A 15,821-nucleotide genomic window follows, 5' to 3' on the forward strand; every position below is an offset into this window, starting at 1 on the left:
ACTTTTTCTTGAAATGTAGTATACACAAAATAACCTAGCTTGCAATACAAAAGCGATCAAAAAAGAGCTCCTGGGCTTCCGGCACTTTTTAAGCGTTGGACGTGTGAAAAATATTTACACATCCAACGATTAAAAAGCGCCGAACATGAGACGTCCAACGATTTTTAAGTGTTTCACGTGTAAATATCAAGTTCTAATCCTCGCCATCCGTGGCCAGATCCAACGGATGAAAAGTTGAATGTTTGATACTGGGTCTCCGGCAATCACTTGATGGGGACCAGCACCCAAAACACTTATCCTGCGCTTTTAAACTGCTTATGCACGCATGCGCACAGTGCACCGCTTCCGAAGCCATGCGCTTTATGTGCACATCATATAACATCTCATGGGCTTTTAATAACACATGTATTTATAAAATATAAAAAAGGGGGAATAGTATGTTTTTGCTCATTTTTATTTTGCTAATATGATCAAATGCTCTTTAATAAAGATATGGAGCTGGTACAGATGGTTTCCTCTGGGATATAATTTTGTTAAAATATGGTAAAGAACCAAATCATAAAGCTACTCATGTTGGAAGAAAAATGCAAAATGAATGAACAAAACCATATGGAATACTTCAGTCGGTAAAAAATATTAACTATAGGGCACAGCAGCCAGAACTAACAAAAATTAATCTCGATGAGAAGAATTGCAGATATGCAATATAATAAAATAAATAAAAAATAAACTCTAGAAGGAGCAATAAACTCTTACACCTAAAGTAACAGGTGCTGAAACTTCTAACTGTTTCTGATTAGCTGTCTGGGCAAATCTTTAATATCCTAGTTTAAAACTTCCAATCTAGCACCTTAATTCTCCAGGACTTCTTATGATTGGCATGGCAAATAAGCTTTTCACTTCCTGGTCAACAATAGGCTTTAGTAGCATTAACGATCCTCTTCAGTAACTAGTGCAGACTTTACGACTTCTTGCATAATCAGCACCAAAGTTCTCATAGCACCTGCATTATGAACAAAGATAAAACTAACAAATTTAAAAATTAATTGATGCCTTAAATATTACTCCCTCTGTCCCGGGGAATTCTTTACATTGGGATTGGGCACAGAGGTTAAGAAAAATGTATAAAGTAATAAGAAAAAGAAAGAAAATGGGAGAAAATGGTGGGACCCATCTATATTTAATGGATAGATTTGAAAAAGTAGATGAAAATAGTGGGTGAAATTGAGTTTTATATTATAAAACTTTACTATTTTTGGAAAGTGTTGTGATGTAAAGAAATGAGAGTGGACGTCCAAAAAAGAAAACCGTAAAGAATCCAGTGGGACGGAGGGATTAGAATACAAGCCTACTGACATTCTGGCATTTATTGCAACCACCAGCATCTCCACCAGAGGCATAAGTGGTATTAGTACTCAACCAAGGCTGAAGGCGCGGTCTAACAATTATCTCTCTCCTCTCCTTTACAGAAGTGAGCATAGATATACTGGCATTGAGTTCTAACCTAGGCAACATACACATACTACTCTTGAAGCAGTACAAAGGCATTATAACTCAACAGTTACATATAAACATTTTTTATTTCAATTCATAAAACAGACTGATTTGCTAACCAATTTTAACTTCCACCAGAGCCCAAATTTACGAATCTTACCATGTAAGGCTCAGAAGGGGGCCTCAAGTGATTCATCCCAAACATCTGCACTTCCGTTAGAGGCATCTTCAGCATCTTCTTCCATTGAAAGCCTGATATATTCTCGGTGTGCAAACCGATCCCACTCTGTCAATGTTGGATTCTCCCGCTCCTGCAACACAAACACCAGAATTTGAAGCACTTTTGCATCATATCATATTCCAAACACTACTAGATGATATGCAAGTACAACCGAAATATTTCAGACCTGCCGAATTAAAAATGGATCACGAGTTTCAAAGGCCATGAACTTGTTAAGATTGAAGAGGATATTGAAAACACTGCCTGAGAGTTTTCCACCTTTCAAATCACGTAACGTAAAATAGCTCTCATTCTGAAAGAAACATTGAGTCAAAATAACAGAAGTAATACCGTCCATACCAAATCTTGGGACTACAAGACTAAATGAAGTTAGAAAAATATTCTTAATACGAGTGAAAAGTATAGGAGGTTGGTGTAAGCTTTATTTTTTAAAATTATTATTCTTTCTACTAATTACAAGGATTGTGCATCTCATAAGCACACAACAACAAATGAGTTCTGTGAAGAATCAACTTTTGAATATACCTATCCAATAGCTGTTACGTAAGTCAATGCACCAAACCGAGGAAAACTAGACAGATTCACCAGGTACATAATTTAGGAACGTAAAATTATATACATGGTAAGGAATTAACCTCTGGCTTAACCATATCAACTATCTGACATAAAATATCCTCAAAGAGCACAGGTTCTTGGGCCATGCATTCCATTCGATGCAACTGCTCTTCATAAAAAAATTGCAACTCGTTCCTTGTCAGAACACCATTTCCATCCAAGTCTATGCACTTAAACCTGAACAAGGGATTCAATGTCACATGATGTTGATAGCCAAATATACATTTTACTTCATGCAAATAGTGCTTTAACGATTTAATCTAAATCTTAGCAGCTGAACTGGTTTTGGCAACAATTTAAAATTTTAACATCCAAATTTTGGCAGGCACAAATATTCAAGACATGTCAAACCAGAGAGTTGCATGTCATTGTTCTACAGGTTATCCCGATCACCTAGAATTGTCCTTTGAAATACAATTACCTAATTTGCTCCCCATTGCACAACAATTATTAGTCAGAAAATTTATGCTATGCACGTCAGGAATCAGACAAACATCCTGCTGGTGTTCTTGGTTTATAGATAAACAAAAAGAGAGGTATAGCACAAACCATAAAAAGATGTAATATATTTAATATATATTTGATGTGTGTTTGATACATCTATTATCTAAGGACCATGTCCTTTATATAGCCTTACAAGAAAAAACTGAAATATTGGAATAAATGCAAGCAAAATAGTCCGAACATAATTAGCAACATAAAAATTGCTAACATTTATTCTTATACCAATTCTTGCTACCAAATCAGCCTCTAACAAATATTGAAGCATAATTTAACACTCCTTCAATATATCTTTATTGTCATATTCACACGTCAACATTATAATCTTCATTCTATAATGTATAGCTTCTTTTTTTTGTTTCCTTACAGAATTTGAATAATATATAGAATCAATTTCATGTCTTAGAATGTAAACAAGGATTATGGTTATGGGATACGTCTATGTTTATAGATATGGTTGTGGTTATTGCATATGTTTGTGGTTATGGTTTATGGTTATGGCATATGTTTGTGGTTATGGTTTATGGTTATGGCATATGTTTGTGGTAAGATATATTTCTCAAAAACGTAGGTATTTTAAGCAAGAGGCATAGCACAAACCATAGAACAAAAATGTAATATATTTGATATATGGTTTATGTGTGTTTGATACATCTTCTTATCTAAGGATCAAGTCCTTTATATGCCCTTACAAAAAGAACTGAAATATTGGAATAAATGCAAGCATAAGAGTCCTTACATAATTAGCAGCATAACAATGGCTAACATTTATTCTTGTCCTTTATATAGCCTTCATATAGCCTTACAGAAAAAAACTGAAGTACTGGAATAAATGCAAGCATAATAGTCCTAACATAATTAGCAGCATAACAATTGCTAACATTTATTCGTGTACCGATTCTTGCCACCAAATCAGCCACTAATATGTATTGAAGCATAATTCAGCACATCCTAATAACTTCTTCTGTCAATGAACATCAATTAAAAAAAACATACCAGTACTCGAGACTAGGATCAGATGATTTATCCTCCTCCGACAGTATGAAATAAACAAAATCCTCATACCCCATTTTCCCTTCAACCTTACTAGTAAACTTTCGTGGCACCTGCATAGGAAATTATAGCATGACATATATGGGCATAATAAACAGTCGGATATTTTTAGTGCATTATTGTTGCTTAAAAACTGGTTCAACCCAAAGTCAATAACATTTATATTTCACAGCTGAGTTTTTCTTTCAATATTAAGCTTGTGCCAACTTGCACTCAAAAAATACAATATATTTAAGTGTGAAACATTATGAACACAGTGTATGGATGAATTTTAAACGAACCTGAGAAAAGATTCTGTCAACGATCCTGTATGTCAGTGCATGGTTACCATATCTAATAAGGTTCTCCTTATCAATCAAGAAGTCGTGATCTGTATCAAGCTCCCAGAACTTGCAATAGATCACATAAAAGTGTTCATAAGAGAAGTACCTGTAGCAGGAAAATTTACATAAATTTGAAAAGAAGTGATTGACTGCTTTGACATACATCATTATCTTAACATACATCGGGGAGTTCAACGCAAGAGGTATGAACAGACAAATACATTTAAATTAAATACATTTTTTAAAAATTTCTAGTTGTAAAGATATAGTATTTGCATAAATTAGAACTATTTACACCAACAAGAATCTAATTGGCAGATACAATGCCAATGCCTTAAAGACTGAACCAAGCAGGAATATAAACTAATATGCTTTTCTTAACCTCCAAGGTCGCGAAAAGATAAAACAATCTCACTTGTGATAATTCATTTGAAAGGACACACAGACTACACGAAGTTCTACCATTGTAATTCTTCCAAAGGACAATTTGGTTGTAAGCTATGTTACCCGGACTCGGCTAAAAGTGTCCAACATGGATACGTGTCTGAGTGTCGGACTCGGCAATAATTTGAAAATTTTACATGTTTTTGGCCTAAAGTAAGTGTCGGAGTGTCCATACCCATGTCCGAGTGTCGAGTGTCCGACACGGGTACTCGAGACAAAATGAAGAGTCCGGGTAACATAGGTTGTAAGAGCACTTTTCAAGACAAAAAGAGAATACTCCCAACAGATTTTTATTTATCTTCCATAATAATAAAAAATATTTCGATCCAAAACTTAGAAAATGCAAGAAGAGCCCCCATTGCTCAGACTCAGATAGGACTTTAGATGCAATACAGTTGCAAGCCTCCAAGATATATTTAATAAATTGGTTACACAGGAGTCCAGGCCCTTTGTTGCCCAACCTGAGAACACGTGGGGTTAGACTTGGAGATTTTGAAAATGATATACATACTATGTGTCAGCCTGAAATTAGTGTTAGTTTTCACACCCATGCCCTAGTAGACTAGCATGAAGTGTCAGCCTCGAATACATAACGCAAAACAATAAATCAGGGTGATTGAGCAGAACCCTATCCTCATTTTGGGCAAGAATACAGAACATGTATAATTATTAATAGAACAAGTATATTTCATAAGATCAACGGGGCTAAGTCAGAAACACGGGCTGGGCTAAACTGCAATAATTAAATCCTATACATTAAATCGAAGAATGGTAGAATACAGAAAACATGGATACATTGATTTTGGTGAAACCTAAATAACACTATATCAGACTCTACGTTATTTTTCTATAATTGCTTTCACCTGATAAAAGGTAATTTCTTATGAGATGCTAGTCCTTCAAATATTTGATAGTTGATAGTTGATACTCTATTCTGTAATATTAGTGCTCGCATTGAAATGTATAAATTAATGTCAAAAAAACTTATTACTTGAATTAATAATACTCCTAATACTTATTTATTTGCTTATAGCATCTTCAATAGTCTCCTAATTTACTCCTAAAGATGCACTATAAAAATTTGACTTAAAGTAAGTACATTGGTTAACGTATCAACTCCAACAATGCTCTTTATGCTTCCTCTCTGTTGATTTTTATTCATATTTAAACACCAAGACCAACTATAAAAAGTGGTAGAGGAATTGAAGGGAAGTGAATTTTATGGATTAAAAGTAAGTTGAGACTTACAGGAACTAAGAGGTTCTTTAGAAATCAGGAGAGGAAAGAGAATGAGCTCTTAAATTTATAAGGAGCACTAATTCGACACATGCTTTTTATATTTTAACTTAACATGTTTATAGAAGCTCTTGAAGAAGTTCGTAGTAGAGGAACTAGTACTCTAGTTCTCATCAAACCTACACACAGAGTACTAACTTAACAGAAGGCCTGTTTGGATTATCTTTTTTTTAAGAAGACCTATTAAACTATTCTTTGGAAATATAAATAATATTACTGGTAATGAATAAATAATAATGTATATAAGATGACTAGAAGTTATGTATAAAAACGATAATATTCATTTTAAAGAAGTCAAATAGGAAAATCAAAGTAATTAAAATAACTAAGTAGTTTGACCATTCCGTGATTCAACTTATAAAGTCACTTTTACTCATTATACTTGCAAGTAATAAATACTTGTAAGTTCACGTATTATGTAAAACAAACATACCCTAAACATTTGCTTGTATGACATACAACACCATCTGATTACATCAAAATGTAAGAGAGGGGGCGGAATAGCTCAGTTCATTGATGCAACCACCAGTGATGCAGGACTAACAATTAATATAAATAGGGGGTAGATAGTGTGGGTTAACAGCAGAGATCCACCATGCATAAGGTGATCACAAGTTCACAACCCACAACAAGAGAGAACAATCTCAATTCACTACTAGTAAATCAAAGTCTCCTCATAATGACACGTTACATTAAATCCCTAAACTTCGGGACCAAGTGAAACCTTCCTAATAAAGGAAACAAATCCTTCGTTTACTCTCTTAATAATCTAGAAAGTTTTTATTAATCTATACATAATATAATTAAACTTTAGAATTGAAAGAAATTAGATCTATTCCTCAACAAAAATATAAACTAATATTTTTATCCTTTGTTCCGCATCATTCTCCAACACCTTTGAAAAAACTTGTTCATGAGTATTTTAAATTTAAGAATCAATATATAAACAACAGACAATGTCACAATAAAAAGTCAAAGACATCTAGTTTCAACCCCATTTCTAGTATCTTTGGAAACATGGAAAGGATGAGATATTTGGATATGGCGGTAGCTCCAAATATCTTGTCTTCTCTAAAAAAATATATATGCTCCACTATCATGGATAATCTATATGCTCCACAATCATGAATATCAACCACCTTGGTCAAGATTTCTTCAATTTTAGATGCGTCCTCAACCTCTCATTTTTAATGTCAATTGTCACCACTTTCAAATTTCAAGGCTCAACATCTTCTTCTTTAAATTTAAAACTCTGAATAGAAGCTTTCACTGCCTTTTCCTTTGCAATTTAACACATTCAATTGTACAAGTTTCAACAATCTAATTAACCATCAAATGTTCACTATGTAAATTAATAACCACATGGTGTGTAATAGATTCCCTTGGAACTCGTTCTCCACCCCATTCTAATACCAAGTCATCAGCTATAGCAGGTATAACCTTAAGATCCTCGTTAATACTAGGGGCAGTTATCGTCATAACATCAAGCAGTTGATAATTCAGGCCATGTAAGATTTCTTTCCCGCAAACAGTGGCTGTGAATAGTCCGCTCGCTGAACAGTATCTGTGAATAATGGTGATGAACAGTGCTCACGAATAGGTTTTTTTAACAAAACCCTAGATCTCCCACCAACTAAGAAATAGATGAATAACCTAAGCTCTTGATACCACTCTGATGCAAGACATATTAAAATATAGAAAAGGATAGATAATGTGTATCAACCGCAGAAAATCCATGCCTAGGCTGATCAAACCGCAGAGAACCACTACCCCTAGGATTTCAACCGCAGAAGAGAGTAAATTGCATGGATCGCAACCCAAAGCAAAAGAGAGCAGTCTCAATCCATTAATCAAAGTCTTCTCATAATTTATCAATCCATTAATAATCAAAGTCTTCTCATAATGATATATTACATCTTCTGTAGGAGTAAATATCTAAACCGAGGAACCAAAATTACCAAATAAATCTTCCTAAATTATAACATTTAGTAAATATGAACTACTATTTTTATCCTTAGTTCCGCATCCACCAGGTTTCTATCTAAACCTGATGAACAAGTTGAGCAATGATGTCCGCAAACAAGTGCGAATTTTTTTGTGGTTCAAAACCTTAATAACGTTTCTGCAACACTGGTAAGCAGCGGGCATTTGACCTTCCCTACGCCATGCTGTATATATATATATATATATATATATATATATATATATAGGGTCTTACTTTAGTACAAACCTTCTTAAGAGTAAAAACTACAAACTAAAATAAAAAAAACAATCCCTAAATCAAATCGAAATATAGCACATATGGTATGCAAATTGATCGTTGGGAGATGAATAAAAATACAGTAAAGTTGGGTTTTGAAAAAAGTTCATCCATTGACGAGAAAAATCAAATTAAAAACGGAGGGAATTATGTGGAATCATGTGTAGGAGGGTGTATATTAGTTGTGTATGATGACTTCTAGAGGGCCACTAGATTAGATTAAGAGCTTATATTAAGTTTTGTAGTATATATATGTATGTATACACACACACACACACACACATATATATATAGGCAATGACGCAATGTACCAACTTGCAACACGAGTATGCATTTATTAATTTATTCATCAACAGACCAGTGTTCTTAGTATTCTATAACATATGCATCTTTTAATAATCATACTGTATTAAAGCCAAAATTGATTCAATAATTTCAGAACATCCGTAGTACAGCTCGTGAAGCACTTGATCTGAGTCCATTGGCATCTACTATTACTATTTAAATTAACTTATAGACAACATGACTAGAAGAAGGTAAAATTATAGGGATGGTGATCTGAATAAAAATGATGGAGTTCTGTGAAAAGGAGCATGTAGATAAAATACTGACAACCAAAGTAGTAGCAAAGCCTCTCATGTCCATTTGAAATAAAAATTTATCTACCTCAAAACTTTGTTAATATCCTCTTCTTCATCTGCATGTTGCATAGCAGCAATCAGGTTCCCCCGTTTCAGCTCCCTGAGGGTAAGACGACCATTGCCGCATCGATTCATATAGTAAAATATTCTGTATATAACAGTTTCAGCTGCCATTTAAAAGAAGAGAGCGTCAAAATTATATTTGATGGACCTCATAATCGCAAGTACAAAGAAACCTGCAACCTTATAGCGTCAAGATCCTAAGATCTTCGAGAGAATTTTCAGCAAAAAGTTCAAAAATGTGTAAGAATCAAATCACTTCAACGCACAGTATGTAGAAGAAATATTAGAGATCATTCATGTGTAATTATGTTTTATGATCACTTTGTCAACATTCAAGACCCACTGTTTCTTAGCAGTCCAGCAACTATGACACAAAGTTGGTACAGGCATTCATGTGTATATTATATTGCTATCAATAGTTCCACAACAATTGTTGAGACACAAGGAAATCAATTAGGATGTCAAAAACAATAAAAAGATTCTTCCACTAAAAATAGCTAGGTAGGATCCAAAAACTAACAAAGCCAACTTAATAAATTCACTTGCTAATTACTAAAGTAAAATAAGCTTTTCACTTCCACATTTTTGGTTTATGAAAACTACTCTAGCACTTCATTGAATATTTGTTTATCTTATCCACGCCTAAGCCTTATGCTTTACATTTAAATTTCCAGCTTTGAATGGGGCGTATCCCAACTTTTATAAAGCATACTGTTGGGATTACATTGATTTAAGAGCACAAACCATAAATATGTTTGGACATCAAAATTACAGTAAAATTTCATTAACTAACCAACAAATCAGAATTTCCATTACACTCAAGAGTGACATTTGGGATATGGAAACCTTATTAAGTGATTATAAATGTAAGCTTGCAGCATATTGTCCACTAAAACATAGTTTAATAGACCCGCTAATATTTATCTCATGACTCATGAGTTCAATTTTTTTTTATGTATATGTAAGTTGCGCACAGAATCCTACGACTAAGCAAAACAAGAAATTAATACAACCTGGCTCAAATAAAAAGTGGGTCAGAGATATATATAGTGCAAATGATCAACTACTGTTACCAGGATAATTAATTTAATATTTAGCATAAACAGATCTAATTTTACCAACATTCAAAATGTCATCACATGCAACTCAAACACTAGGATAATGTCTTCAGAAAGTAAAGCCACTATAAATAAACATAAATAAATATATATATATATATAATATATATATACATACATACATACATATATATATATATATATATAAGTCATAGTACAAACCATATCTTTCCTGAAATTCAGGTGTGCTCTGTAAGAACTCCAAGCCAGGATGAGTTGATAAAAGCTCTCGAAGCACAGGTTTGAAGTCATCCTGTGGTCAAGTTTGGAGGAGAAAATTACATAAGCAGGGGAAACTTGGTACTTTGTAGCGAATCTAGCTCCAAAATGGAGGTTTCATCCTATTACTTAGGCAGAAGGTATTTCAGATAATCAATACAACAAACAAAATCGCCCATTTGGTAAATACCTGAGTGATGTAATTCAGATCTGGCTGTCTTAGAACTATATATATTTGGGTTGCTGTGTCCTTCGTCAACATGTTGCTATTTACCCAATAATCAACAAATGCATCTCTACATGGATACAAATTCAGATATTGTATAAATACAAAATGTTTAAATGCGTGTACAATAAAAATATGTTGATTCAATAAATTAAAAAACTGGATGCTAAAAGTTTTATAAATTCCGAAAATTGTAATAGATGTGCCTCCTCACACTGCAGATATATATACATGTCCACACATAGAAGTACCAATAATTCATGGTTCTTCTTAGTTTGTTAGGCTTAGATTATGCATATGAAATGTGGAAAGTGCCAGGTGGGGAGTGCTCTAGTGGTTTCACCATATTACCCTCTACTCACTCCACAAGAACTAATGGTTGAGAGCTGAACCCTGTCGAGGATGGATCTGTGACTTCTCATATATATTGACTAGCAAAAGATGAGAAGTCAAATCTAATCTTTCACAAGTACAATTATATTTTAACAGTATATTGACTTATGCTCTGTTAGGGGTAGCTGGTTCCTCCTAAAGGTAGAATCAGTCTTTAACACATACAATTAAATTGAAAACTACAAACACAAAGCTCAAGACAGACGAGCCATAAATAACTGAGATAAAAACCGCTTATACATTCTTTAGACAGAACAGGAATGATCAAAGAAGCTCATTTGTACTTTCCAAAGTTAACAAAATACACCTTAGGTTCATAAGAACATAAATTTTTCTTTGGTTCCCCTTGTACCTTCAATAAAAATACTTTTTACTGTTAGCAAATTACACCACATGTTCACAGGGAATCCAACCAAGAGGTACTAATGTCATCTAGAAAAGTATCAACTACTCCCAGTTCTCTTTGACACGGTACAATACTCTCACTACCCCATATAAATTAGCTTTCCTAAGTGTCTAGTTAATGTCTTAACTAAGAGTAAATAATTATATTCGGATAAGTTGATAATACCAGTTGCAAGTATCTGGATATATTTGAAGCTGGCATGTACCAAGCACACAGGCCTTTATTTTATAATTTTATAATAATATAAATGAAATATCAGAGATAAAATACATCACATATATAAATCAAAGGTAACTGCTTTATCTCAAACTAGCTGGAAGAGCACCATCAAATAAAACCTTTACCAGTTACCACACATTGCTTTATCACCGACAAGCTCCAATGAGCCGGCTTGTTCACACTTCATTCACATATCTTCAAATTAGAACAAGCTCCACCCAAAAAAGGTTTAGTGTAAAAAAAAACAAGTAAAGAATTTGTTCCACTTCTATGGTTCTACCACTCTAGTTTTGAATATTTGTACCCTCACATTCTCTCTTCTGCACAATATTTAACCTAACTTGGGAAAGTGCTCATATCTTAAGTAAACTCTCCTACAATTCCTTGTCTACTAACAGTGCCACAAATTTACTGACAGACTTCACCAACACTCATGAGATTCCAACACAAGAACAACTACTGCTGGAAAATACTATTAGACTGTTCAATTCTTGACATCAGATTTATCATTCACCATTATAGCAGAATTCTGTCTTGCCATGTCGATATTAAGTATTCAAACACATCAACATATTTTATATTTTGAAGAGAAACAACTAACATATGCACAAGTCGTACTAATATGAAATACATCAGCACTTGCAAACAAAAAAGTTGACAAACAATGATACCTGGTTACAATGCCTGTTGAATTAGCATCAATCTTTTTGAAAAGTGCAGGGGAGAAGAATGAAGGCAACTTGCATATTTCTTTGGTGACTGGTTTAAATTCTGAAATTTCCACAAACATTAATTTATTTTAAAAAAAACTCCGATGCTTCCCCAAAGAGTTCTAAACCGACGAAAGGTTAAAATGTTCATTAAGACTACCACTAGCTATTAACTGCTAAGTAGATCTCACCATTTATCTGCAATCCATCCATATGGCCATAAAAGAATTGGTTAATTCTAAATAAACATCGTTCTTTAAGTTCATTTGGAGGTGGCCGGCCATCTTGAAAATAGAACTGCATCGGCAGATATAACATCAATAGAAGATAATAACAACTGAAAAAGTAACAATAGAAGAATGCTCAATATAACACAATTAGAAAAAAAATTCATTATGAACAGCCATGGATCTTATCAAACCTGAGGTATCACCTCCTTTACTGGTTCACTCAGAACTTTTAGCGGCGAACCTAATACAGAAGGACCAGCTCTCTGTTTCACAATACGTGGGGACCCAGATGAACTTCTGGGTGAAAGCGGAGGCGTGCTTCCAGCGGAAAACATGGAAGGTATGGAGTTTGATGAAGCAGCATTTGGGCTAGAACATGTTCCAGAAACATTTAAGGGAACACCGGCCTTGGCATTGTTAAGCAAGGATTTTACCTGCACCGCCAAAATTGAAATTCTCAATAAGATGACTTTGATGCAAATTAAAGGAAATTAGTAGAAACATATTAGAGATTCTCAAGCGATGTACTGAAGGACAGAGAAAATGGAAGGAATAAAGGGAGCAGAGGCACTTTTTCTCAATCTAAACTCCCAAACAATTCATGAACTTTTTCTTACATGCCTATGTAATGAAATAAACAAACTTCTTATTAATGTGCAGTAAAAATAATTTCCAGTAAAACTAGTAAGAGCATCTCCGATGGGCTCTTCAAACAAACTCTCAACTCTAAATTTAAAGATGTGAAACATTTGTGTTCGAATGCACTCCTAGTGGCTCCTTAAAATTTAAGAGCTTCCTCTCTCTCCTCTCTTTTAAAGAGCATCTAGTTGCTCTTAACTTATTATCATTAAATATAATATTCACTTCTAATTCTATTCACTTCTCTCTAATTCTCTCTCCAACTTTCGCTCAAATAATAATAAAAGATGAATAGAGAGCAAAGTAAAAAGAGTAGGGTTGGATTTGTCACGATATTCCATGTATTAACTTGTTAGGAGCCATATATTATATTACATTTTAAAGAATGATTTAAGAGCACCATTGGAGATGCTCTAATAGTTTAACAAGAACATATAAAAGTGGAATGCAGTAACCCACACCCCAGTTTAAATATTGGCCAAAAATGGGAGTATCTACTTTTTATTTGGCACATAAGCTTTTCTATCTACTAGAAGCTAAAAACAATCTTATTACATCATTACATTAATAACTGGCACTAAAATGTGAATCTTTCATAAAGACATCCGGAGCAGAGACACCTACTTTGAATATGTGAAGAGATTCCCTCGTTCTAGCAAATATATTATAAGAAATCAAATTATACAAATAAAACGTGGCAGCCAGGCAATATCAAGCATACAATTACGACCATTAATAAGTGGACCACGGGGTCAGAGTATAAAGTTCTCCCCCAGCATAGCATCATGTTCAGGCATGAGATCCTTGATATAGCTCATTGGAATACTAGAATTCCTTAAATAGCTATTTAAAACTGCTGATATACTCTATACCCATTAGTTAATCCAACTCGGCCAAATACATGGTATCACTATCACATACAAGATCCATTATATGTGGTGATACTTTACAAGGACAAATTTAGTTGACAGTGAAGGTAAAAAAAAAAAGTTTGGTAAAGCTCATTGCCCCAATTCACATCATTTTACACGTCAATGTTTTGATTAATAAATTGTGTAAATTAAAATTTTAAAAATGATTTCTCTCTACGAAACAAATAATCAGCAATTGAAAGAAATTGTAATAAAAGATGCTATCTTGAGCTCACAAATCATTCACCCTCTGTCCCTCTCTGATTAAGAGTAAAGCAGTGTCACAATTCTCCTGACGACAAGATAAATATTACTCGACACAAAACATATAGTAATTCCTTAAATAATCCTGATAAGCAAAAAGCAGCAAGTCTGAGCAACAAACACAGAAATTACTAATATTATGATGAGCAATCTCGCAAACCACGATAAAAAGATGATGAGGAGGAGAAGAGGAGATTGTTATACCATAGAAACAGTGTCGGGAAGCGAGAGCCATTGTTCGAAAAGCTTCTCAGCGACGAAAGGATTCGATTTGATGGCCAAAGAAGAAACCTCCGCTAACTGCAACAGCTCCGCATCCAGGGAACCAACATCGCCGTTGAAATCCACATCCATCGCGCCTATTTCTGATCAGATGATTTTGTATAGATGGATTGATACAGCTTCTTATATCATTGTTGATTTCTGTGATTAATCAATGCGACGGATGGATGGTTGGGCCGGATGATTGATTTGCAAACCCTAGAAACTTTATTTTGGATCCAATTCAATTCAAGCCCCCTTGCAAAAACAAAACAGACTGTGTTTGTTTAGAGAGAGAGAGAGCGCTAGTGATGGAGAAAGATGTGTTTCTCACGTGCACCTCACGTGACCAAGTTTACAGGTGTGTGCCTCGTAAATTTATTGTTTCCTTTCTTACGACAAATTTTTATCCAAAATCAAATAAAAATGCTTTTAAGTTACAGGTGGGTGTTTGTTTCCGGCTTAAAAGTCGGGTTTCTGATTTATAAGTTATAAGCACTTATTTGTACCGTTTGTGTAAAAAATCAAGAATCACTTATAAAAAGCTAGGAATGCTAGCTTTTGTTTCAGGCCTTCTACTTATTTCTCAAACACTTTAATCACTTATAAGTCTTAACTTGCTTCTAACTTCTACTCCACTTTTTTATATTAAGAAAGAAGCACTTATTTTAAGTTCACCCAAACGGCCCCATAGACTTATTAAAAATATATATTTATAATATATATCATATCCATATTGATTGAAAATAATTGGTGTTGTGCTATAAAATCTCCTTGGACTTATTTTATAACCCATTGTATTATATGGCTTTTGGTTGGGTTGCGTGGTAGAGGATATTGGGCTTAAGTGTGGCTGGGTGAACCCTTGAGACTACATTGGGAGGCTTATAGGCTTGTGCTAAAGACGTAAGGAAGGCTTCCATCAGGATGGAGTTTCATTTGGAGACATCTCAGGGGCTACCCCTGCTAGGGGTTACCACTGGTTGCACCCCAAGTTGTAGTTGTAGGGCTGCAGTTAGGCGATGTAGCTGGCACGGCTGCACCCGCCTAGCCAGAAGCCTAGTAGAGTCATGCTAGAACTCTTCTTTCTTATTTCTAGGAGGATGAATTGGAGATGAATTTGAAGTGTTCTAGCCATCCTTTATCCATTAATTAAAGACTTAATTGCAATTGGCACCCCTTTGATTTTAGCTTATTGCACATTATACCTATAAGTTTGGAAATAAGCAGTTTGCATCCCCTTACTTTGAACCCCGCTACACTTATAACCCCACGGACTTTTCTCCGTCAAATC

The 15,821-nt window shown here is 34.3% G+C and overlaps 1 protein-coding gene across 1 annotated transcript; it reads right to left on the reverse strand.

Moving 5' to 3' along the window:
• Positions 1-596: 596 nt before the first annotated feature.
• On the reverse strand, positions 597-14,878 carry LOC108227854 (serine/threonine protein phosphatase 2A regulatory subunit B''beta). Its single transcript, XM_017403219.2, has 13 exons — positions 14,471-14,878; positions 12,644-12,886; positions 12,414-12,519; positions 12,184-12,283; positions 10,459-10,564; positions 10,212-10,302; positions 8,894-9,035; positions 4,186-4,333; positions 3,848-3,957; positions 2,371-2,527; positions 1,902-2,027; positions 1,655-1,805; positions 597-1,003 (listed from the first exon to the last, which is right to left on the reverse strand). The coding sequence occupies exons 1-12, from the start codon at positions 14,618-14,620 to the stop codon at positions 1,665-1,667; spliced, it is 1,620 nt and encodes a 539-aa protein (XP_017258708.1). The 5' UTR covers positions 14,621-14,878; the 3' UTR covers positions 597-1,003; positions 1,655-1,664.
• Between the last annotated feature and the right edge of the window lie 943 nt (positions 14,879-15,821).

This window comes from Daucus carota, chromosome 6 (assembly GCF_001625215.2).
Source record: "Daucus carota subsp. sativus chromosome 6, DH1 v3.0, whole genome shotgun sequence".
NCBI classification, from domain to species: domain Eukaryota; kingdom Viridiplantae; phylum Streptophyta; class Magnoliopsida; order Apiales; family Apiaceae; genus Daucus; species Daucus carota.